At 43.5% G+C, this 26,931-nt stretch overlaps 1 protein-coding gene across 2 annotated transcripts in view; it reads right to left on the reverse strand.

Annotated features, from left to right (window-relative positions):
• Nucleotides 1–26,931, reverse strand: part of LOC124551143 — a 177,327-nt gene that overhangs the window by 23,234 nt on the left and 127,162 nt on the right. Inside the window, exon 1 of one of the 2 annotated variants that reach the window (XM_047126105.1) lies at nucleotides 10,399–10,486. The exons of the other annotated variant lie outside the window; for it this stretch is intronic. Within the exon in view, the coding sequence (XP_046982061.1) occupies nucleotides 10,399–10,403 (5 nt within the window). The 5' untranslated portion in view covers nucleotides 10,404–10,486. Of the gene's footprint in view, nucleotides 1–10,398; nucleotides 10,487–26,931 lie in introns of those variants that run through there. 2 annotated transcript variants of the gene reach the window in all.

Here is a 26,931-nt window from a genome sequence, read left to right on the forward strand (position 1 = left end):
GAAGTTCTGCCGCCATATTGCAAGTCCTTTTTAGTTGACGCCACTTCGGCGACTTGCGAGTCAATAATGATGAAACGATGATGAACACACAACACCCGGTCATCACGAGGCAGAGAAAAATCCCTGACTCCGCCGGGAATCGAACCCGGCACCCCGTGCGCAGGAAGCGAGAACGCTATCGCAAGACCACGAGCTGCGGACACTTTGACATGATCTCTCATTTCTCTGATTTTTGTGTCGTGGACATTTCACAAGAGGTATGTGGGACAAAGTAATACGTTATCCGACTCTTCTTCGAACGTATCTCTCGAAATTTCCACAGTAATCTTCTCTGTGATAAATAACGCCCTCCCCACCCCCACCCTCCCACCCCCTCTTGAGCGTCGACTCGACTGCCATCTGTGTGAAGGTGTCCACACACGTAACTGCGTGCTTGACGACTGCGCTTGCATAAGCCTGCTTGAGCGTGTGTGGGATAAATTTGCACAAGTGCAAGAACTAAACAAGTAGCTTGATGCTTGATCAAATTTCAATTATGCATGCTTGCATAAGAGTTACTAGCTGTCATGTATAATTTTCGTATCTAAATACACTACAGGCCATTAAAATTGCTACACCACGAAGATGACGGGCTACAGACGCGAAATTTAACCGACAGCAAGAAGATGCTGTGATATGCAAATGATTATGTTTTCAGAGCATTCACACAAGGTTGGCGCCGGTGGCGACACCTACAACGTACTGACATGGGGAAAGTTTCCAACCGATTTCTCATACACAAACAGCAGTTGACCGGCGTTGCCTGGTGAAACGTTGTTGTGCTGCTTCGTGTAAGGAGGAGAAATGCGTACCATCACGTTTCCGACTTTGATAAAGGTCGGATTGTAGCCTATCGCAATTGCGGTTTATCGTATCGCGACACTGCTGCTCGCGTTGGTCGAGATCCAATAACTGTTAGCAGAATATGGAATCGGTGGGTTCAGGAGTGTAATGCGGAACGCCGTACTGGATCCCAACGGCCTCGTATCACTAGCAGTCGAGATGACAGGCATCTTATCCGCATGGCTGTAACAGATCGTGCAGCCACGTCTCGATCCCTGAGTCAACAGATGGGGACGTTTGCAAGACAACAACCATCTGCACGAAGAGTTCGACGACGTTTGCAGCAGCATGCACTATCAGCTGGGAGACCGTGGCAGCAGTTACCCTTGACACTGCATCACAGACAGGAGCGCCTGCGATGGTGTACTCGACGACGAACCTGGGTTCACGAATGGCAAAACGTCATTTTTTCGGATGAATCCAGGTTCTGTTTACAGCATCATGATGGTCGCATCCATGTTTGGTGACATTGCAGTGAATGCACATTGGAAGCGTGTATTCGTCATCGCCATACTGGCGTATCACCTGGCGTGATGGTATGGGGTGCCATTGGTTCACGTCTCGGTCACCTCTTGTTTGCATTGACGGCACTTTGAACAGTGGACGTTACATTTCAGATGTGTTACGACCCGTGGCTCTACCCTTCATTCGATCCCTGCGAAACCCTACATTTCAGCAGGATAATGCACAACCGCATGTTGCAGGTCCTGTACCGGCCATTGTGGATACAAAAAATGTTCGACTGCTACCCTGGCCAGTGCATTCTCCAGATCTCTCACCAATTGAAAACGTCTGGTCAATGGTGGCCGAGCAACTGGCTCGTCACAATACGCCAGTCACTACGCTTGATGAACTGTGGTATCGTGTTGAAGCTGCATGGGCAGCTGTATCTGTACACGCCATCCAAGCTCTCTTTGACTCAATGCCCAGGCGTATCAAGGCTGTTATTACGGCCAGAGGTGGTTGTTCTGGGTACTGATTTCTCAGGATCTATGCATTCCAATTGCGTGAAAATGTAATCACATGTTAGTTCTAGTATAATATATTTGTCCAATGAATACTCGTTTATCATCTGCATTTCTTCTTGGTGTCGCAATTGTAATGGCCAGTAATTTGGTATTGAATCGATTGTGAGCAAGCAGCGATGTTGTAAGCTGTATCGCAGAAGTTAAGCGAGTATCTTTGAGCTGCGCGAGGGTAGGGTGGAGCGGTCAATTTTTAGCGTTGGTAGAGCAGTCGAAGTTCTACTGTGTTGGAGTTAGACTGATAATGTAAAACACTGTTAGAGACAGGAAGCTATGGCAATACTAAGATTCAAATTTAAGGCCTCAATTCATCATGTGGTTCAATCAACAAGGCTGACTGATTTGTGAAGGAAGAAATCTAATGGAATGTCAGGTAAATACACTAATGTTACTTTTTTTTCACTATTGCTGCGCCATCGAACTAACTTGTTTATTGTACTGAAAGTTGTTAGATTTGTAAGATAGGAAAGTGTATTGTTTGGATGTTGAGAAGTTCATTAAATTTAAAACCTGCCTTGAGCACTTTTCCGCAATATACAAATAAATATGGTGTTGTCATTTTTGTGCATATTTCTTTTTCTTAAGAACCTTTCTCTTACAATTCTTTTTAATGGCTCATCCAACCAAGTATGTTCGATAAACTGTTCGATTTGCAATTAACAGAGAACACATTGCACCTCTCGAGTGTCTCTGTGTAGGTACAGTAACCTGCAGCTTTAGCATACCAGCACGCAAGACAGAGCAGTACTGCAACGCTTTATCCAGATTTGTGCAGAGAAAAGATTATGACTTTTTTTATTCAATCAGGGCTAACTTATGTTATTCAGCGACATTTTTATGATCAATATTTGCAAAGCCAATTACTCTAGGTTTCATGTCCAAGTTAATTATTCAGGCAGTTTATACCATTGATCAATAAACAAGAAAATGTCACCAGTTGGAATCTTTTGTGATCTGTCAAAGCATTTGATTGTGTAGATCACAAGATTCTACTAAGAAAGGCTGAGCATTGTGGCTTAAAAAATAAAGTAGGGAAGTGGCTTGAGTCGTATCTTGATGACAGAAATCAGAAGGTAGTATTAAACATTTGTGCAAAGGCACCTGCCAGCTCTGATTGGGGTGCATTAAAATGTGGAGTGCTGCAGGGCTCGGTGATTGGTCCTTTACTTTTCTTAATCTTTGTAAATGACCTCTCATGGTGTTGACCCAAAAAGCACATTTCACCCTATTTCCAGATGACACAACCATTATGCTTGACAAGGTACCCAACTGCAGTCTAGAGAACACCACGACCACTATATTCGAAGAAGCTCTAGATTGGTTCACTGCAAATGGTCTGTCCCTCAATGTTAATAAGACTCATTTCACTGAGTTTCAAACAGTAAACAAAAAATCGAAAATGTTGAAATAAAATGTGGAGACAAAGAAATAGTGAAAGTTGTATCTTCCAAATTTCTGGGTTCACATATTGATAACAAACTGAATTGGTCTGTCCACATCACTGACCTATGTAAAAGACTGAATTCAGCAGCATTTTTCATTCGCTCAATTGTATCTGTTTGTGACATGGAAACAATCAAAACTACATATGTTGGTTATTTCCAGTCACTTATGACATATGGCATCATATTCTGGGGAAATCAACCACAAGCAAATAAAGTCTTTGTTGCACAGAAGAGAGTTATCAGGATTATGAGTAGAGTGCATCCTAGATCTTCTTGCAGAATTTTATTCAAACAGCTGGGGATCCTCACCATGCCTTGTCAATACATGTTGTCACTAATGTGCTTCATGAACAAAAATTATGCAATTTACAAGATGAATAGTGCGTACCATGATCACAATACAAGAAGAAAACATGATCTTCACAAACATTTAAAATATCTCTGCATGGTACAGAAAGGAGTTCATTATTCAAGTATAAAAGTGTTCAATAAACTTCCTGTCCGTATCAAATCAGTCATTGGGGATCCTAATAAATTCAAAACAAAACTATAACATTATCTTTTGGATAATTCTTTCTATTCTTTACAGGAATTCTTTGATAATGTGTAATACTTCTTGAATTTTTGTTTATTTTCATGCATTTCTAATAGAACTGATTATGTAGATTAGCATTTCACTTGTTGTCAGAATATTTTTTAGATGAATTACTTTAAATTTGTTTATGTAACCATCTATGTCATTACTGCACTATTAATTATGCAATCATCTATGTCATTACTATACTATTATCTGTGTTATCTGAATTTTTGTGTGTAATTATTGGACATCTGGATGTCCTTTTTTATGTAACTGCTTATATATGTTAAATTGGTTGCTTCATGATCATCTACATGTGGCTATTACCGTAATAACCTGACAGGTTCTGCATCCTAGCGATACATTCGCGTCAAGGTTCCACGGAACTCGAAAATAAATAAAATAAAAATAAAGAAAATTCTTATACTCAGAGTGCTAACTTTTACAGTATGAGACTTCCCTTTTCATTACGACAGTTAATTACTTTTACAGTGCAACTTGTCTTTCACATTACGAGAATACAAGTTTCATTACGACAGTTCAGTTACTATCACAGCACTGGCCTGCAATCAGAAACAGAGTACTTCAGTCATATTTTTATTATTTAAAGACAACTTTCGGAGCGTGCATGATTCAGCGTGTATACCAAGAGTAAGGAGGCTTGAGCAAGCATTCGCCAGTGATTTGACCTGATTTAATTTTTATTTTGTCCTGTTAGATTACATTATGTACAAAGGTTGCAGTGTAATGCAGGAAAAGTCAAAGAATACAATATTATATAGGGAGACAAAGAAGAAACATGGGGAGAGTGTGAGACAGGTTCCGTACCGTGTTTACTGAGAATACTTAATATGCGTCTGATATTTCCGTTTCTTTAACCGCTCTTTACTCCATGTATCGCGTTTCCTCCTTTTTCGTAACACAAGCAAAACGGCTGGTAAAGCCAGCGCATCTTCGCCTCAACTCGACATTTTCTGGTGAAGTACGTAAAGTCGTATGGCACGAATGGCTGGGAGACCTCGAAGAGCAGGTTCAGCCGCCTAATTGGAAAGGTTTTCAAAAATGGTTCAAATGGCTTTGAGCAGAATGGGACTTAACTTCTGAGGTCATCAGTCCCCTAGAACTTAGAACTACTTAAACCTAACGAACCTAAGGACACCACACACATCCATGCCAGAGGCAGGATTCGAACCTGCGACCGTAGCGGTCGCGCAGTTCCAGACTGTAGCGCCTAGAACCGTTCGGTCACTACGGCCGGCAGAAAGGTTTTCGTTATTCCCGCTGGCACCTCTCGGACGCGAAGTACGACAGTTGTGTGAGTAAGTGTATCTGTTACGTGTAGGTGACTGTAATGTGTGGGTGTGTAGTGTTGCGTCTAAAGTTGCGCTCTGCCAAAACCATGGATCGGTAATTTTCGTACAATACATAGATGACGTAATAAATGTTAGAATTATCAGTAGTATTGGAAGAATTAGCAGGGAAAGAAATACAAATGAATGTGTAAGAGAGAAAATGGAAGACCATGCTTCCCTTTGTTTTGTTGTTTGTTTGGTTGGTTGTTATAAACATAATTGATACCGCACATTACTCAATGTTAGTCCATTGCGTATTTCACGTCTGCCTGCTTAGCTGAGTTGTTGTTGTTGTTGTGGTCTTCAGTCCTGAGACTGGTTTGATGCAGCTCTCCATGCTACTCTATCCCGCGCAAGCTTCTTCATCTCCCAGTACCTACTGCAACCTACATCCTTCTGAATCTGCTTAGTGTATTGATCTCTTGGTCTCCCTCTACGATTTTTACCCTCCACGCTGCCCTCCAATGCTAAATTTGTGATCCCTTGATGCCTCAAAACATGTCCTACCAACCGATCCCTTCTTCTAGTCAAGTTGTGCCACAAACTTCTCTTCTCCCCAATCCTATTCAATACCTCCTCATTAGTTACGTGATCTACCCACCTTATCTTCAGCATTCTTCTGTAGCACCACATTTCGAAAGCTTCTATTCTCTTCTTGTCCACACTGGTTACCGTCCATGTTTCACTTCCATACATGGCTACACTCCATACAAATACTTTCAGAAACGACTACCTGACGCTTAAATCTATACTCGATGTTAACAAATTTCTCTTCTTCAGAAACGATTTCCTTGCCATTGCCAGTCTACATTTTATATCCTCTCTACTTCGACCATCATCAGTTATTTTACTCCCTAAATAGCAGAACTCCTTTACTACTTTAAGTGTCTCATTTCCTAATCTAATCCCCTCAGCATCACCCGATTTAATTCGACTACATTCCGTTATCCTCGTTTTGCTTTTGTTGATGTTCATCTTATATCCTCCTTTCAAGACACTGTCCATTCCGTTCAACTGCTCTTCCAAGTCCTTTGCTGTCTCTGACAGAATTACAATGTCATCGGCGAACCTCAAAGTTTTTACTTCTTCTCCATGAATTTTAATACCTACTCCGAATTTTTCTTTTGTTTCCTTTACTGCTTGCTCAATATACAGATTGAATAACGTCGGGGAGAGGCTACAACCCTGTCTCACTCCTTTCCGAACCACTGCTTCCCTTTCATGCCCCTCGACTCTTATAACTGCCATCTGGTTTCTGTACAAATTGTAAATAGCCTTTCGCTCCCTGTATTTTACCCCTGCCACCTTCAGAATTTGAAATAGAGTATTCCAGTTAACGTTGCTAGAAACGTAGGTTTGCCTTTTCTTAATCTTTCTTCTAAGATAAGTCGTAAGGTTAATATTGCCTCATGTGTTCCAACATTTCTACGGAATCCAAACTGATCTTCCCCGAGGTCCGCTTCTACCAGTTTTTCCATTCGTCTGCAAAGAATTCGCGTTAGCTGGGTACTTTGTAATAAAAAAACTGAGCGAACGAATCAACGAACAAACTGAACGGCTGTCATCGGACGTCCGCCCTGAACAAATTCAACGAACAATATAGAACAAAATGAATTTTTTTAAAAAAAAAAAAAGGTGGCAACGTGCCTGCCTCCCATGCAGTGAGTCCGGGTTCGATTCCCGGCCGGGTTGGACATTTCCTCCCTTCGGTGACTGGGTGTTGTGCTGTCCTCATCATCATCTCATCCTCATCACCGGCGCGCAAGTCGCCCAGTGTGGCGTCGAATGAAATAAGACTATCACTTCGCGGCCGAACTTCCCCGAATGGTGCCTCCCGGCCAACAATGCCGTACGCTCTTTTTGTTGCGTATTTCATATCCTTAAAGGCTAAAAATTGCCTTTTATACGTAATGCAAATTAGTTGACAACGTAAATTCTGCGATTTTGTGTAACCAAAGCAATTTCTTTCGATGCGAGTACAGTTCACATCCATAGACACAAAAAATATATGTTATTTTTGCTTGTTATTTTGTACTCAGTAGCAAATTCTTCACCATGATCAAGGGCAAGAGTTATTATCGATAAATGCCAAAGTTCTTTATGAGTAACAAAAACATGTTTCATACACATTCGACGAAGAATTGAAGCGATGTTTGATATATTTTTCTTTTGTGTGTGTTTTTTTTTATTTTACCTTTTTGTTGACGAAATTACGTTTTCTAGCGTTAAATGATAAATCGTATTCTTTTCTTTAGCTTTACTACGACATCACTGCTTCATATTACAAATGAACAATTTTAGAATAAAACCTTAACTGAACATTGTCTATTTCAGTTTTTATGTAACTACTGTTTCTTGTTTTGTAACAGACAGGGCGACAACTATGTAGAATGAAATTGTTCTGTAGGTTGGTTCACTGCTTTTTTTCTTTGCTGGAATCTAATAAGACTCTGATTGCACACATAAAGAAAGTGATCATTATGAGGCTAGCGCCCAACAGGTATGCAACACACCCGACATACAGGTATTGTGGGTACTAGTAGAACTACAGTAGTCTATGGAAACCTACAGTAGTTTTACAACTCTGGTCGTCTGACGTTCGTGTTGGAAATGATGAGAGATGGGAGAGGGTGAAATCTTGTGCTGGCACACAGTGTGCTCCTCGCCTGCTTCTAAATCACCAAGGGCGCCACTGAGCTTAACGTCCCATCATATTCCCTCACTTCGTGACACGCTGCTCCGAGTTTTTGGAATTTAATCCAATATATTGGAATTTGAGGAGATGGGACCTTGACAAACTCAAAGAACCAGAGGTTGTAGAGAGCTTCAGGGAGAGCATAAGGGAACAATTGACAAGAATGGGGGAAAGAAATACAGTAGAAGAAGAATGGGTAACTCTGAGGGATGAAGTAGTGAAGGCAGCAGAGGATCAAGTAGGTGAAAAGACGAGGGCTAGTAGAAATCCTTGGGTAACAGAAGAACTATTGAATTTAATTGATGAAAGGAGAAAATATAAAAACGCAGTAAATGAAGCAGGCAAAAAGAAATACAAACGTCTCAAAAACGAGATCGACAGGAAGAGTAAAATGGCTAAGCAGGGATGGCTAGACGACAAATGTGAGGCTGCAGTGGCTTATCTCACTACGGGTAAGATCGATACTGCCTACAGGAAAATTAAAGAGACCTTTGGAGAAAAGAGAGCCACTTATATGAATATCAAGAGCTTTGATGGAAACCTAGTTCTAAGCAAAGAAGGGAAAGCAGAAAGGTGGAAGGAGTATATAGATGGTCTATACAAGGGCGATGTACTTGAGGACAATATTATGGAAATGGAAGAGGACGTAGATGAAGATGAAATGGGAGATACGATACTGCTTGAAGAGTTTGACAGAGCACTGAAAGACCTGAGTCGAAACAAGGCCCCGAGAGTAGACAACATTCCATTAGAACTACTGACGGCCTTGGGAGAGCCAGTCCTGACAAAACTCTACCATCTGATGAGCTAGATGTATGAGACAGGTGAAATACCCTCAAACTTCAAGAATAATACCAATCCCAAAGAAAGCAGGTGTTGACAGATGTGAAAATTGTCGAACTATCGGTTTAATAAGGCACGGCTGCAAAATACTAACGCGGATTCAATACTGACAAATGGAAAAAACGGTAGAAGCCGACCTCGGGGAAGATTAGTTTGGATTCCGTAGAAATGTTGGAACACGTGAGGCAATAATGACCCTACGACTTATCTTAGAAAATAGATTAAGGAAAGGCAAACCTACGTTTCTAGCATTTGCAGACTTAGAGAAAGCTTTTGACAATGTTGAATGGAATACTCTCTTTCAAATTCTGAAGTTGGCTGGAGTAAAATACAGGGAACCAGATGGTAGTTATAAGAGTCGGGGGGCATGAAAGGGAGGCAGTGATTGGGAAGGGAGTGAGACAGGGGTGTAGCCTATCCTCGATGTTATTCAATCTGTATATTGAGCAAGCAGTAAAAGAAATTAAAAAAATCGGAGTTGGTATTAAAATCCATGAAGAAGAAATAAAAACCTTGAGGTTCGCCGATGACATTGTAATTCTGTCAGAGACAGCAAAGGACTTGGAAGAGCAGTTGAAGGGAATGGACAGTGTCTTGAAAGGAGGATATAAGATGAACATCAACAAAAGCAAAACGAGGATAATGGAATGTAGTCGAATTAAATCGGGTGATGCTGAGGGGATTAGATTAGGAAATGAGACGGTTAAAGTAGTACATGAGTTTTGCTATTTGGGAAGCAAAATAACTGGTGATGGTCGAAGTAGAGAGGATATCAAATGTAGGCTGGCAATGGCAAGGAAAGCGTTTCTGAAGAAGAGAAATTTGTTAACATCGAGTATAGATTTAAGTGTCAGGAAGTCGTTTCTGAATGTATTTGTTTGGAGTGTAGGCATGTATGGAAGTGAAACATGGACGATAAATAGTTTAGAGAAGAAGAGAATAGAAGCTTTCTAAATGTGGTGCTACAGAAGAATGCTGAAGATTAGATGGGTAGATCACGTAACTAATGAGGAGGTACTGAATAGAATTGGAGATTAGAGAAATTTATGGCACAACTTGACTAGAAGAAGGGATCGGCTGGTAGCGCATATTCTGAGGCATCAAGGGATCTCCAATTTAGTATTGGAAGGCAGCGTGGAGGGTAAAAATCGTAGAGGGAGACCAAGAGATGAATACACTAAACAGATTCAGAAGGATGTAGGTTGCAGTAGGTACTGGGAGATGAAGAACCTTGCACAGGATAGAGTAGCATGGAGAGCTGCATCAAACCAGTCGGGGACTGAAGACCACAACAACAACAAATTGTCGCAAGGACTGGCGATGAGAAACCTTACAACACTACTCCTACCCTTTCTGGCCAAATACTGGCAGTGAAAATTTTATCCACAACAAGGATTCGGACATTCCTACCAGCGAATTAGGAGCCACCCCACAGGTGTGCGTTACCAACCTCAGTTACATTGGCACGCAACATGTTCTTATAAATGAAGGTGAACTGCATGTGATGTAAAACTCTCTCAAATTTGCAGTACGATTAAGACAACAAATTGGACACACAAGATTATCATAATATACGTACCCCATACTCAACCTGCTACTGTTCACCTGTTCACGTCGAGATGCTAGATTCAGTCATCACAGCGCAAGTTCGGCCTATTTTATTCAAGATGGCCTAATCTTATCGTTTCCGCTAATCTCCTTTAGAGACCACACCCTGCTCTCTCAAATGTTCCAGACAAATCCCGCTAGATAAGACGAGGAAATAAAACGGTTCGCCAACTGATACAGACGAAACGCAGTGAAATTAATATTTCTCTTTAGTCCTCTTACTAAAAGAAGAAAATCAATAATAAGACTCAAACCTGAGCATTTCGGGTGTTTGTGATGCTTCTAATCCATACAAATTATAAAAATAGATGTACACTGCAGGTTTTTCCCAGTCGTCTAGGATTCAATCGACATGGTTACGGTTCCAGAAGACACGCTGCAGGCGATCTCCTGCGAAGGGATTCAAGCCGGTCGTCTGCTGCCATAGCCCATTAACGCCTAATTTCGCCCCACTGTTCTAGCGGATGTTTCACGCAGTGTTGCTTGTCTGTTAGCACTCAGCCGGCCGGAGTGGCCGTGCGGTTCTAGTTGCTACACTCTGGAACCGCGTGACCGCTACGGTCGCAGGTTCGAATCCTGCCTCAGGCACGGATGTGTATGATGTCCTTAGGTTAGTTAGGTTTAAGTAGTTCTAAGTTCTAGGGGACTGATGACCAAGAAGTTAAGTCCCATAGTGCTCAGAGCCATTTTTGTTAGCACTGACAACTCTACACAAACTGCGAAGTCATAGGTCTCACCAGATTAGGAAAGGATGGGGAAGTGAAGTCGCCCGTGTCCCTTCAAAGAAACCATCCCGGCATTTGCCTGAAGCTATTTAGGGAAACCACGGAAAACCAAAATCAGGATGGCTGGACGCGGGATTGAACAGTCGTCCTCCCGAATGCGAGTCCAGTGTGCTAATCTCTGCGCCACATTACTCGTCTGTTAAGTGAAGGCCGAAGGCCACTGCATTGTCCGTGGCGAGAGGTAACGCCTGAAATTCGGTATTCTCAGCACACTCTTGATACTGTGGGTCTCGGAATAATGAACTCCTTAACGATTTCCGAAATGGAATGTTCTGTGCGTCTAGCTACAGGTACCACTCCGCGTCCAAAGTCTTTTAATTCCCGCCGTTTGACCAAAGTTGGAATCTTTTCACATAAATCGCCTGAGTACAAACGACAGATCCGACGATGCACTTCCCTTTTATACCTTGAGTTTGCGATACTACTGGCACCTGTGTTTGTGCAGATCTCTGTTGCATGATTTTTGTTACCACACTGTATGTATGTACATAAGCATGGCCGACCGGAGTGGCCGAGCGGTTCTAGGCGCTACAGTCTGGAACCGCACAACCGCTACAGTCGCAGGTTCGAATCCTGCCTCAGGCATGGATGTGTGTGATGTCCTTAGGTTAGTTAGGTTTAACTAGTTCTAAGTTCTAGGGGCCTGATGGTTCAAATGGCTCTGACCACTATGCGACTTAACTTCTGAGGTCATCAGTCGCCTAGAACTTAGAACTAATTAAACCTAACTTACCTAAGGACATCACACACATCCATGCCCGAGGCAGGATTCGAACCTGCGACCTTACCGGTCGCTCGGCTCCAGACTGAAGCGCCTAGAACCGCACGGCCACTCCGATCGGCGGGGACTGATGACCTCAGCAGTTAAGTCCCGTAGTGCTCAGAGCCATTTGAATTATTTGAACATAAGTATGTATCTATGTTCCACATGTTCCCCTAAGCCACTGGACCGATTTGAACCAAACTTGGTACACATATCACTTACTGTTGAAAATCATCGCTGTTGTGGTAAGAACCACCTTCCTATCAAATGGGGGGGGGGGGGGGGGAGAATAAGTTGGTTGGTTGGTTGTTTTTGAGGAAGGAGACCAGACAGCGAGGTCATCGGTCTCATCGGATTAGGGAAGGATGGGGAAGGAAGTCGGCCGTGCCCTTTGAAAGGAACCATCCCGGCATTTGCCTGGAGCGATTTAGGGAAATCACGGAAAACCTAAATCAGGATGGCCGGACGCGGGATTGAACCGTCGTCCTCCCGAATGCGAGTCCAGTGTCTAACCACTGCGCCACCTCGCTCGGTGGAGAATAAGTGCAGCCTATGACGAGCGTATAGCCAGACTTTACCATCCAACATTTGAGAATGAGAGCACTTACCGAGCTGCAACAAATTTTACACATAATTTCAAATACACTCCTGGAAATGGAAAAAAGAACACATTGACACCGGTGTGTCAGACCCACCATACTTGCTCCGGACACTGCTAGAGGGCTGTACAAGCAATGATCACACGCACGGCACAGCGGACACACCAGGAACCGCGGTGTTGGCCGTCGAATGGCGCTAGCTGCGCAGCATTTGTGCACCGCCGCCGTCAGTGTCAGCCAGTTTGCTGTGGCATACGGAGCTCCATCGCAGTCTTTGACACTGGTAGCATGCCGCGACAGCGTGGACGTGAACCGTATGTGCAGTTGACGGACTTTGAGCGAGGGCGTATAGTGGGCATGCGGGAGGCCGGGTGGACGTACCGCCGAATTGCTCAACACGTGGGGCGTGAGGTCTCCACAGTACATCGATGTTGTCGCCAGTGGTCGGCGGAAGGTGCACGTGCCCGTCGACCTGGGACCGGACCGCAGCGACGCACGGATGCACGCCAAGACCGTAGGATCCTACGCAGTGCCGTAGGGGACCGCACCGTCACTTCCCAGCAAATTAGGGACACTGTTGCTCCTGGGGTATCGGCAAGGACCATTCGCAACCGTCTCCATGAAGCTGGGCTACGGTCCCGCACACCGTTAGACCGTCTTCCGCTCACGCCCCAACATCGTGCAGCCCGCCTCCAGTGGTGTCGCGACAGGCGTCAATGGAGGGACGAATGGAGACGTGTCGTCTTCAGCGATGAGAGTCGCTTCTGCCTTGGTGCCAATGATGGTCGTATGCGTGTTTGGCGCCGTGCAGGTGAGCGCCACAATCAGGACTGCATACGATCGAGGCACACAGGGCCAACACCCGGCATCATGGTGTGGGGAGCGATCTCCTACACTGGCCGTACACCACTGGTGATCGTCGAGGGGACACTGAATAGTGCACGGTACATCCAAACCGTCATCGAACCCATCGTTCTACCATTCCTAGACCGGCAAGGGAACTTGCTGTTCCAACAGGACAATGCACGTCCGCATGTATCCCGTGCCACCCAACGTGCTCTAGAAGGTGTAAGTCAACTACCCTGGCCAGCAAGATCTCCGGATCTGTCCCCCATTGAGCATGTTTGGGACTGGATGAAGCGTCGTCTCACGCGGTCTGCGCGTCCAGCACGAACGCTGGTCCAACTGAGGCGCCAGGTGGAAATGGCATGGCAAGCCGTTCCACAGGACTACATCCAGCATCTCTACGATCGTCTCCATGGGAGAATAGCAGCCTGCATTGCTGCGAAAGGCGGATATACACTGTACTAGTGCCGACATTGTGCATGCTCTGTTGCCTGTGTCTATGTGCCTGTGGTTCTGTCAGTGTGATCATGTGAGGTATCTGACCCCAGGAATGTGTCAATAAAGTTTCCCCTTCCTGGGACAATGAATTCACGGTGTTCTTATTTCAATTTCCAGGAGTGTACTTATGAAACCTTTCATCGTTCGCAACCCCCACAAAATGATGAAAGGAAAAAAGTTAATAGCTTACAATATTTTCCCCGTTTATGCAGTAAAATTGCGGCATGAAGCATTACTTTTTAACTTATTTCTTCTTTACTACTAACTGTACTCACGACAAAGTTTTCAGACTACTCACATATACCACTCAATGTACGAGGTAAAAAATATTTCATTTTAAGAATTCAGGAAATACGACGTCATGAAAACTGAGATCCGTGAAAAACTGCCGCATCATTCATGACTTTTTATTTTATTCCCTTATTGCTACCAACTCTGTTCACAACGCATTTCGCAGGCAGTAGTCGCAACGCCACCTTACGTACCTGCAAAATTACGTACAGGACATAGTACAGGACATAGTTCATAAACATTCAGCTGCCTGAAAATGAAACTGCAGGGCGAAATTGGCTGAATATAAATGTGAAATATTTGTATAAATGCGTCTAAAATATATTAAATATGTGTGAAATATGTTTGATATTTGTGTACGTAGGCAAAGCCAGTTCTAAAAAACTCATCCTAAATCCCTGGAATGATTTCATCCAAATTTCTTTCAGATCGTTAGTGATATGTGTTCCAAATTTGGAACACATATTCCTTTCGATATTAAAGAAATTGTATGTGGGTAAGAGCCATCAACTTCCTATTGAGGTGATAACACGGTGAGAGAAGAGGGTTGAAGGAGTTGACAAACAGCGAGGGGACAGGGGGAGATGGACACAGATAGGAGAGAGGGGAAGTGGCAAATGGACAGAGCGATGAGTGACGGGGGGGGGGGGGGCGGGGGAGGCATGGACAGAGAAACGAAGAGGAAGAGACGGACATAGACAGGGAGGAGGAAAAGATTGACAGAGAGAGGAGAAAAGAGGAATTGAACAGAGATATGGAGAGGAGAAAATGAACAGAGAAAGAGAAGCCGAGGGGATGGACAGAGAGAAGGGAGAAGAGGAGAATGACAATGAGAGAGGGAAGTAGGAGATAGACTAGTAGAAGAGTGGAATGCATACATACCTGGGCAACTCTGAGAATATAGCTAGTAATACAATAAAGCATTGTTGTTATTTAATGTGGAACACTCTTCTTCAAATGCAAATGTTCGTTCTTTGGAAACTACCCACACACATCCTTTGAATGTGTAGGTGTGCATGAATGCGCAAACTGTTTGCGAAGTGGTTGTGTTACCACAGATGAGACAGACCAACGATGACGTCACTACACAGAAATCGTCATGTCAGTCAGCTGAACGATGGAGAGCGCTTGCACGCAGATTATCCAGTAAAGGTCAATTTTTTGTCACTGTAGCTTTTTTTAATATTATGGTGAAGTCGATGCAGCAATGGATTTCGTAAGAGAACATTTGAAAAGAAGTAATATGTTGAGCCATCAGGTTGTCTCAAAAAAACCAATTTTTTCTGACATGCTTTTTGAGATGTTGTTGTTGTTGTGGTCTTCAGTCCTGAGACTGGTTTGATGCAGCTCTCCATGCTAATCCATCCTGTGCAAGTTCCTTCATCTCCCAGTACCTACTGCAACCTACATCCTTCTGAATCTGCTTAGTTTATTCATCTCTTGGTCTCCCTCTACGATTTTTACCCTCCACGCTGCCCTCCAATGCTAAATTTGTGATCCCTTGATGCCTCAGGACATGTCCTACCAACCGATCCCTTCTTCTAGTCAAGTTGTGCCACAAACTTCTCTTCTCCCCAATCCTATTCAATACCTCCTCATTAGTTACGTGTTCTACCCACCTTTTTGAGATAAGGACACTGAATTAGGTATCGTAATGTTTCAAACCCTATTAAGAGCTGGAGGAAGAATGATACGCACTTGTGTATTAACAAGGACAGCAGTGAAATACGCAACTCTAAAACTCTTTTCTACCGTCTACTGACAGAAATAAAAAAACAACCGACGCTGTAGACTGGTATTAGTAACGATAACGTCTCCAGGATATCAACCAGGACTAGCTCTCTACCGGGCGGGGGACCGACCAATTGTGCTATCGCTCAGGGCAGGATGCGTTGCGGCTGACAAATTCTTGAATTTCAACATGGATCCAAAATAACGAATGAAAAAAGACAATGAAAGTTTCGTATACATGAAGAAGTGCGAGAAAAAGTTGTAAATACATATTACTCATCAAATCTAGCGTCTCACTGCAAACTACGGTATTGTGAAACAGATAACAAGAGAAGCTTTTGGAATTGGTCGCCTTGGTTGCGTCTTTCAAAATAGCAAAGATCGCCACTGGCAGTGTTGAGAGCTCTGTTTCTACCATGTGCCTCCGCAACACTTGAACTGTAGGCCTAACCAAGTCAGCCTGAAGGCCCCCACAGAACTGGATTCCTTCAGTACCTACACTGAAGAGCCAAAGAAACTGGTACACCTGCCTAACATGGTGTAGGGCTCCCGCCAATGCGCAGAAGTGCCGCAACACGACGTGGCATGGACTCGACTAGTGTATGAAGTAGTGCTGGAGGGAACTGACACCGTGAATCCTTCAGGGCTGTCCACAAATCCGTAAGAATACAAGCGGGTGGAGATCTCTTCTGAACAGCACGCTGCAAGGCGTCCCAGATATGCTTAATAATGTTCATGTCTGGGGAATCTGGTAGTCAGTGGAAGTTCTTAAGCTCAGAAGAGTGTTCCTAGGGCCACTTTATAGCAATTCTGGACATGTGAGGTGTCGCATTGTCCTGCTGGAATTGCCTAAATGCGTCGGAATGCACAATGGACATGAATACAGGTGATCAGACAGGATGCTTACTTACGTGTCGCCTCTCAATGTCATATCTAGACGTGTTAGGGGTCCCATATCACTCAAACTGCACAAGCCCCACACCATTACAAAGCCTTCACCACCTTGAACAGTCCCCTGTTTACATGCGGGGACCATGAGGTTGTCTCCATACCTGTACACGTCCATCCGCTCGATACAATTTGAAACGAGACTCGTCCCACCAGGCAACATGTTTCCACTCATCAACAGTCCGATTTCGGTGTTGACGGGCCCAGGCGAAGCGTAAAGCTTTGTGTCGTGCAGTCATCAAGGATACACAAGTGGGCCTTCACCTCCGAAAGACCATATCGATGATGTTTCGTTGAATGCTTCGCACGCTGACACTTCTTGACGGTCCAGCATTGACAGCTGCAGCAATTTGCGGAAGGGCTGCACTTCTGTCATGTTGAACGATTCTCTTCAGCCGTCGTGGACCCGTTCTTGCAGGATCTTTTCCCGCCCGCAGCGAAGTCGGAAATTTGATGTTTTGCCGGATTCCGGATATTCAAGGTACACTCGTGAAATGGTGGTATGGGAAAATCCCCACTTCATCGCTACCTCTGAGATACTGTGTCCCATTGCTCGTGCGCCGACTGTAAGACCACGTTCAGACTCATTTAAATCTTGAGAAGCTGCCATTGTAGCAGCAGTAACCGATCTAACAACTGCGCCAGAGACTTGTCTTATATAGGCGTTGTCGACCGCAGCGCCGTATTCTGCCTGTATACATATCTCTGTATTTCAATACACATACCTATACCAGTTTCTTTGGCGTTTCAACAACTTTGGCATTTAATTGTTTCTTTTCGGTACAATAAACAAAAGTGCTTCCGAAACTGCTTGTTTTGAGCCATAAATCAAAGTCATGGTATGTCGGAAAGCACGTATTCTCGATATTCCACCATAGCTATTTCTGCTTTATACAGGGTGGTCCATTAATCGTGACCGGGCCAAATATCTCATGAAATAAGCGTCAAACGAAAAAACGACAAAGAACGGAAGATGTCTAGCTTGAAGGGGAAAACCAGATGGCGCTATGGTTGGCCCACTAGATGGCGCTGCCATAGCTCAAACGGATATCAACTGCGGTTTTTTTTTAAACAGGAGCCCCCATTTTTTATTACTTATTCGTGTAGTACGTAAAGAAATATGAATGTTTTACTGGACCACTTTTTTCGCTTTGTGATAGATGGCGCTGTAATAGTCACAAACGTATAAGTACGTGGTATCACGTAACATTCCGCCAGTGCGGACGGTATTTGCTTCGTGATAATTACCACTGTTAAAATGGTCGGTTTACCAACTGCGGAAAAGGCCGATATCGTGTTGATGTATGGCCATTGTGATCAAAATGCCCAACGGGCGTGTGCTATGTGTGCTGCTCGGTATCCTGGACGACATCATCCAAGTGTCCGGACCGTTCACCGGACAGTTACGTTATTTAAGGAAACAGGAAGTGTTCAGCCACATGTGAAACGTCAACCACGACCTGCAACAAATGATGATGCCCAAGTAGGTGTTTTAGCTGCTGTCGCGGCTAATCCGCACATCAGTAGCAGACAAACTGCGCGAGAATAGGGCACCCGAACCTGTCCGGTCTTATGCGTGCCAGCAGTCCGCACAGAGCTGTGACTCCTGCAGTGTTGGAACGTGCGGACACTCTCATTCGCGGTGATCGAGCGATCACAATCAAACCGTTTACTGCACAGCTGGACGTCTCTATCGGTAGTACTGACACTCTCGTCCATGTCCGCAGCCTATGGGCTAGTGGCTAGCATTGCTGCCTCTGGATCACGGGGGCCCGGGTTTGATTGCAGATTTTCTCTGCCCGGGGAGTGGTTGTTTGTGTTGTCCTCTTCATCACCATTATCATCATTCGCGACATTGGCTAGATTGGACTGGGTAAAAATTGGACAGTGTAAAAATTGAGACTTTGTACAGGTGCTGATGACTGTGCAGTTGAGTGCCTCAGAAACCTATCATCATCATTGCTCATCCACCAGTTGGGCTACTCAAAAGTGTGTACCAAATGCGTCCGTCGCCGCCTGCCAGAAGACCATAAAGAACAGCGAACGACCACCTGTCAGTAATTGTTTGCACGTCACGAAGCTGATCGTGACAATTTTTTGTCGAACATTGTGACGGGTGATGAAACACAGGTCCATTACTTTGAATTGGAAACAAAACGGCAGTCCATGGAATGTTGCCACACCACCTCTCCTCCGAAGAAAAAGTTCAAAGCCGCGCCCTCAGCTGGTAAAGTCACAGTGATAGTCTCCTGTAACTGCGAATGGGGTTGTTCTATTTCATTTCCTCCCTCATGGTGCAAAGATCAACTCTGGAGTGTACTGTGCTACCGTCAGGAAATCGAAGAAACTACTTCAGTCTGTTTGTCAACACAAAAATGCAGATGAACTTTTCCTTCTTCATGACAACGCAAGGTGTCAGACAAGTCTCCACATCTTAGAGGAGCTCACATAACTTTGTTGCACAGTTCTTCCACATCAACCCTACAGCATGGATCTCGTACCTTCTAACCTTCATCAAGGACACACACCACGAGAATCAGTTCGTGGATGAGGAGGTTACTGACGCAGCAAGACGTTGGTTCTGACGCCGACCAGTACAGTGGTTCCATGTGGGCATACAGCCCCTCCCCCCCCCCCCCCCCCGGTAAGGTGGCGTAAAATTACATTGAAAAATATTGTTTTGCAGCCAAACGAGCGGGGAATAACATGGTGTATTGGAATCTTGAATAAAACCAACCTGCTTTTAGGAAAAAATGTGTTGCATTACTTATTGAACACCCCTCGTAGTTTTTCATGCGAATGTGGTGATGTTTCGATAGCCAAATGCCGCATATGAGTCGTGAGCCACTTAGGGCAGGATGGCCCTCTTTGTGTCCTCAGACAATGCAGAACCTTTGCATAATGCATTCGGTGGAGACTTGCCCACAGCAGTCACTTTACAAGTCCCGTAGGGGTTCTTTGTGGTCTGTTCCCTGTTTAAGGGGGGGGGGGGGGGGGGGAGGGGGGTCAAATGCTGACTTCAAGCAGGAGAGGCACCACAGGACATTTTAATTTCCACTGTCTATGCTTTTACAAATAAATTCATAAAACTTTTTTCAGTATGACCAGGAAGGATTCGGGATTCACACTCATAGCAGTGGAAGTTCAAAAACATAACAAAATAATTTTTTTAAATGTGAAGTTTCATCATTTTTTCACTTACTAGTGGCTGCATTTGTTGCTTTAGGTACACTTTTCTGCGTAAGTAAGAGAGATTTTTCGATGAATTTTGTACAGCACACAAAACATACTTACAGATGCATAAAACTCTACACCATCTTTAATTTATGAAAAATTGAATGAGCTGTTACATTTTAAACTTCATGTTTAAAAAACCTCAAAATTTATAGTTAATTATCTTAATTTTTACCACAGTCTTTAATAGATCTGGAAAATTCTAGAGTTTTGCATTTGTGTTTAATAATCATACCAAGTTTGAAAGCAACAGGATATTTATTTTGGATGTTATATGTAATGAAGTACAGAAATTTGTGTTTTGTGTAAAATGGCTGTTAAAGTTTCTACTTGTATTTGGCATTCCTATAGAACCGTCCAGCACCATAAGCAGGTTCTTCTTCATCTTCTAAATCAGTTTTCTTCCTTTTCACATTCCTTTGATGCACTCTTCTTGATTTTATCACCTCCAAAAACGATTCATCTGCTTTCACTACATGCTCTCTATTTATCACATACAAACCTTTGATACAGTTCACTCCAGACTTAATCCCCATTTTCTCTAAAATGTATTTCCTTCCTTCCACGCCATCATTAAAACATGAAACTGCATCGTAAACACCAATATCATGTGTATTTCTTCCCACAAAAATGGTTTTTGGCAATCTTTCCCATACACATTGGTTAAAACTTTCATTTGGGTTTATTGGTTTACTGCCATTAAGCCATAAACGAACACAAAACAACACAGCCAAATGAAAATGGTTTCGAAATTCGCAACACCACATTGCAAGGCCTTCAAAACAGAGAGCAAATAAAATCAGCGATCAAAACAATGGAGCAGAGAAAGTATCGATATCAATAGTCCTTCATTTCACGTGCGAAATACACTTACGTATTATGACAGAAGAATGCTGTACAAAGGGGTGTGGCGCTGCATCTTGGTACATGTAAGACCAAATAACGTGCCTTATAATCCCTCAAAATATATGTTTTATACATCAAACTATTCAGGAAGATGTTCACTACAAAATAGGCATATTTTTGAAAAATCGAATTTTTAAAAATTTTGACTCGATGGCTTCAGCCCAAAAACGATAGCCGGCCGCGGTGGTCTAGCGGTTCTAGGCGCGCAGTCCGGAACCGCGCGTCTGCTACGGTCGCAGGTTCGAATCCTGCCTCGGGCATGGATGTGTGTGATGTCCTTAGGTTAGTTAGGTTTAAGTAGTGCTAAGTTCTAGGGGACTGATGACCACAGATGTTAAGTCCCATAGTGCTCAGAGCCATTTGAACCAAAAACGATAGCTGAGAAACTGATGGCCATTTACGCACCCTGGAGACATACTGGCACCAGTACTGATTAAGTAGGAATTTACACCTCTCACATACGTACTGACACCAAAGGTGTTTCCCAAAAACGTGGGAAGAGTTGAGACACTTTCGAAAAACAAGCAGGATAGTAGGAGTAGATATGAGCATTTTATCGTGTCTCATAGGCTAACGCCTAGACTAGAGCTCACATTGTGATAAGATATTGCAATGCCTGTGTTGTTCAGAAGTACAGTCCAACGTTCCTCGGACATGCATGCCTGTCCGAAGGAAGAGGCGCTGACGTGACTGCAGCTGTCATTAAATACATGAAATGTACATGCTGTTGCGAATGTGGACAACCATCAGCTGCATAATTGAATGATGGCAATGAAAATTTGTGACAGATCAGGACTTGAACCTGGATTACCCACTTATGAGAGTGGTCATCTTACAATTAGGCTATGCGAGCATGCTCCACGACCAAACTCAAATTTTCATATGTCACTAACCGTGTGTCTACAACCTGCACTCGTAGATTCGTTATGTGTACTTCTGTACAGAGGAGACATTTTATGTAAAAGTCACTAGTCTGGTGTCGGCAAATAAATACGATACTGCAGTGCTTGAGTTGTTCGCAAGTATGATGCAATGTTCCTTCTGACATTAGAGCAAAACCGAAGGAACAGGGACTGCAAACAGGGACTGTAAACAGGGACTGCAACGACTACAGCCATTATAAAATGCATAAAATATATATTCGTAGTCGCGAATAATGACAATCATGAGCTGTATAATGGAATGACAAAAATGAAAATTTGTGCTAGTCTGGCACTCGAACACAGATTTCCCCTTATCATTTGGCTATCCAAGCAGGCCCCCCAGCCAGATCCAAACTTCTGTATGTCGTGAACCATATGTCTTCAACCTCTACTCTTACATCCATTATGTATATTTTGCGTTATAGCTTTCCTGTCACGGCAGTATGCCATTGCAAGACAATGGGACATTGAAAATGCACCACAAACATGTCACACTTGGTACGATTTCTTATTATTCAATCTCAGTTAATGACGTAATGGTGGTGAAAGCCCTCAGAAATCCTAAAATGGATAGTAATATTGTACAAGGTAGCATGTGTTCAGTGTGGTCTTCTGGTAAGAGATATCAAGTTTGATGGCTGAAGGAAATAGGTTAGAGTCTTGCTATATATATATATATATATATATATATATATATATATATATATATATGACAGATTCTAGAACTTCCTTATTAATGTAGTAGATGTACTGAGTGTTTAAAATTAAACTGATGGCATTATGCTCGGCAGTGTGGGCTGTATAGATCATAGAGCACTGTAACATCATAGGTATGTCCATTAATCGCTGCGTTAGCGAACTATAAGAAAAAAATAATAGTTCCGCTTCCTGTCACCAGCTAAAAATATGGCGCTGTAAGCAATCATAACGTGAAGTCTTTCTCGATTTGACATCAGTATGATGGGTAAGAACAGCTGCTTGCCATTGTGGGAATATTGCTGACAGAAATGGCTGCAAAGGGGGCTATTGTCAATAAATGGGATAAATTACATGATCAAGAAATTTGAGAAAAAAGATGAATTAAGCGGCGTAGTATGGGGAGGGAGGCGGACCATTCCCGTGCAGTTGTCAATGATGCAGCTGCTGTTCCTACAGCTGACCTTGCAGCACATGCGTCAAGCTTTGCAGCCAGTACTCGATCTGTGACACGGGAATTGTCTCTCTTTCCTGGTCGACAGTTCAAAAGATTTTGTGGCGCATTTTACACATACTACATTCAGCATGTGCACCAAATGAAGCACCAAGAGAACCTACAATGCGTTACTTTGTCCTTCATTTTTTGGCTCTCATGGAAATAGATGACATGTGGCCAGGGAATAATCTTTGGACGCTCGACCCGCATTTTACTCTGCATGGTGCTGCGAATGCACAGAACTGTCGCGTGAAGGGTTGTACTCCATCACATATTGTGCAGGAACATCCACTGCACTCAGTTCATGTGAGTGTATGGTGTGGTTTCACAAGCTCCTTCCTTTCCAGTCCATTTTTCTTTGGAATGATACCTCACGGCCCTGTCAGGTGTACAGTGACATCTGCACATTATAGGGTCCTTTTTGTGTAACACTTGATTCCAGCTATGCAAGAATGCAACTATGTCCACATCACTATTTACATGCGAGGTGGGGTGACACGACATGTAACTTAACAGGTGAAAGATTTGGTTTCAGAAATCTTCAGTAGCAACCAAATCATCTCGAGGCAATTTCAAGATGTGTGGCCTTCCAAATCATCCGATCTAAATCCATGTGACTTTTGGTTGTGGGGATTGAAAGGGTGACAGTCATTGAACTATATGAAAAAAACGTAAATTATTTACAAACTACAGCGTGCTCACGGTGTATTCAACATGTAGACGACTCTACAGATATTCCGATTTAGGTTATGACATGTTCAATATGCCTGCCATCCTTGTCGATAACGTGGCGCACACGAATAGCGAAATTCTGTATGACCCGCTGAAGTATCGGAACCTCGATGCTGTCGATGACCCCTGGAATGGTCGTTTTCAGCCCAGCGATGGTTTTGGGGTTATTTCTGTTAGAGCTTGTCTTTAATAAAGCCCCACAGAAAGGAGTGGCATGTGTTCATCTCCGCAGAATATGGCGGCCAATCGAGGCCCATGCCAGTGCCCTCTGGGTACTCCAGGGCCAGAATGCAGTGCCCAAAGTGTTCCTCCAGCACATCAAACCCTCCCCTGCTTCGGTGGGGTCGAGCTCCATCTTGCATGAACCACGTCTTGTCGAAATCAGGGTCAATTTGAGTAATGGGAACGAAATCCTCTTCCAAAACCTTCACGTGCCATTCGATAGTCATCATTAAGGAATATCGTACTGATTATTCTGTGAATGGACATTGCACACCACACTGTCACCCATTGACGGTGAAGAGACTTCTTGATCGCGAAATGCGGGTTCTCAGTCCCCCCAAAATGTGCCAATTTTGCTTCTGACGAACTCATCCAAATGTAATTGGGGTTCGTCGCTAAACCAAGCCTTATTCGCATGAAAGTTCTGTTCGTCAATTCTGTGGACAATAGTGTTAGCAGAACACAACCGTTGTTGCATGTCCCTGGGTCTTAATGGCTGATCGGTTTGAATTATGTATGGGAAGAGATGCAGATCTTCAACAACAATTTGTCAAAAAGTCTCCCGGTTGATTCCCACATGTTGTGCAGCTCGTCTGACCGATTTCCTGGGACTGTTTTGAAACACAGCGCGTGTCTTCTCGATGTTTTCGTATGTTTTCACCCTTTTTGGATGACCGAGACTGTCATCACAAACGCTACCCAATTTCTAAAACTTTCAAACCAAATTCTTGATTGTTAGCACCGGTTGTCTTCAGCTTGAATTCGCTCGCAAACTTCCTTTGAGCTCCAGTTGGGCTGGTGCTGCTCGCATAGTAGGCCATCACATACGCTACTCACTCAGACACGCTGTACCGTGACATTTTCACATGCAAATGGCTGATAACAACAAGGTGCGTGCACTTGCACGCACCTCACCCCGCAGTCAACTGCGCAGTTTGAACGTCCTAACGCAAACTGTTCACAAGTTGTCGCGATTTTATTTCATATAGTTCAATAATTGTCATTTTGTACAAAATATCGTGTCTTTCAGGTATGTATCCAGACTCTTCCTGATATCAAAGGTAGACCACATTGAACACATGTTATAGCTTGTGACCTTATCCTAATAAATGTGCCAGAACCACCATTGCCATGTATTTCATTGTTCCTCCTCTCTTCCTGCACCCACACCACATTCTGACTGCCTACAGCGCCATATGTTCACCTGGTGGCAGAAAGTGGAACTATTATTTCTTAAGCGCACTCCGCGAGTGCATCAAAAAGTGAACAAACCTATGATGTTTCAGCATCCTGCATTGTATACAGCCCACAATGCAGCACTGGAATCACTATTATTTTAATTATTTCTACAATACTCGTTTTATTTGTGTAATGGTATGCTCTCTCAGGAATGAGATTCTTCAATTTTGTAACTTATGTCCGATTAAAAACCGATGGAAGAGCTTGTGAGTATAATTTGTACAACTGTGTTAGCCAGACAGGTGGAGACAGTGTATAATTAAAGCATAACAGCATAGAGCTAATTTTAATGATCATCTGACCATGTATTGTCCATATTACCAGTTAACAGATTCTAAAGAATGTGTGCCTAAACCAATATAGTATGATGATAACTAGGCACTTTTCTAAAACAAAGTATTCATAAGTCACTCTGATCTCTGAGGAAATGGAGATAAAGACAGTTTGCTCATGAGTTTTCTGATTAAGCTAATGACCTAGACCATGGTACATGCAACAAATCAGCGCATCATTCATCTAATAATTCATAGTTACATTCATATGCTTGAGACTTTTACCATCCAGTCAAATTTATAACTGCACAGTGTATCAGCCTGTGACCGCATTTGAGGTTATCACACTTGTACCTTCTTTTTAACATATTTTAGTTACATATAGCCGAAGCTCCATGCTGCACACTATTGATTACTGATAGCTCTTCTAACTGTTTACAAAGTTTACGCCCGACAGGTGAGTCACGTCACTTGTGTCAAACGACAAGTTATGGACTAATGTCACCTGACCACATTCGTTACAAACTCAGATGCCTTCCTTTAGAGCCGGCCGTTGTGACCGTGCGGTTCTAGGCGCTACAGTCTGGTACCGAGCGACCACTACGGTCGCAGATTCGAATCCTGCCTCGAGCATGGATGTATGTGATGTCCTTAGGTTAGTTAGGTTTAATTAGTTCTAAATTCTAGGCGACTGATGACCTCAGAAGTTAAGTCGCATAGTGCTCAGAGCCATTTTGCACTTCCTTTTGACGTTGTGAACGTTACTCAATGAGCACACATTCGACTACAGATATTGATGCACAGTGTCCAGGAGGAGAGTTCCAGGTTTACATTTTCTCACATTATAAATAATAATAAGAATATGTATTTACCTCAATATCGTATGATTCAAACTCTAATACTTCTGTAGAGTTCAGTGACCTAATAAAACATCAGATACAATTCCTTATAAGGCGAACTTAAATAACAAATATTACTCCAACTTCCATTCTGAAGGTGCAGGAAATAGATTCAAGTTATTAGTAAACAACATAACTTGTCATTGTGTAGTCCGTCATAGTAGTTTCACTGTTATTGAACATGCAACTCCTGAGCATATACACTCCTGGAAATGGAAAAAAGAACACATTGACACCGGTGTGTCAGACCCACCATACTTGCTCCGGACACTGCGAGAGGGCTGTACAAGCAATGATCACACGCACGGCACAGCGGACACACCAGGAACCGCGGTGTTGGCCGTCGAATGGCGCTAGCTGCGCAGCATTTGTGCACCGCCGCCGTCAGTGTCAGCCAGTTTGCCGTGGCATACGGAGCTCCATC

The sequence above is a fragment of the Schistocerca americana genome, chromosome 9 (assembly GCF_021461395.2).
Source record: "Schistocerca americana isolate TAMUIC-IGC-003095 chromosome 9, iqSchAmer2.1, whole genome shotgun sequence".
Classification (NCBI taxonomy): Eukaryota; Metazoa; Arthropoda; class Insecta; order Orthoptera; family Acrididae; genus Schistocerca; species Schistocerca americana.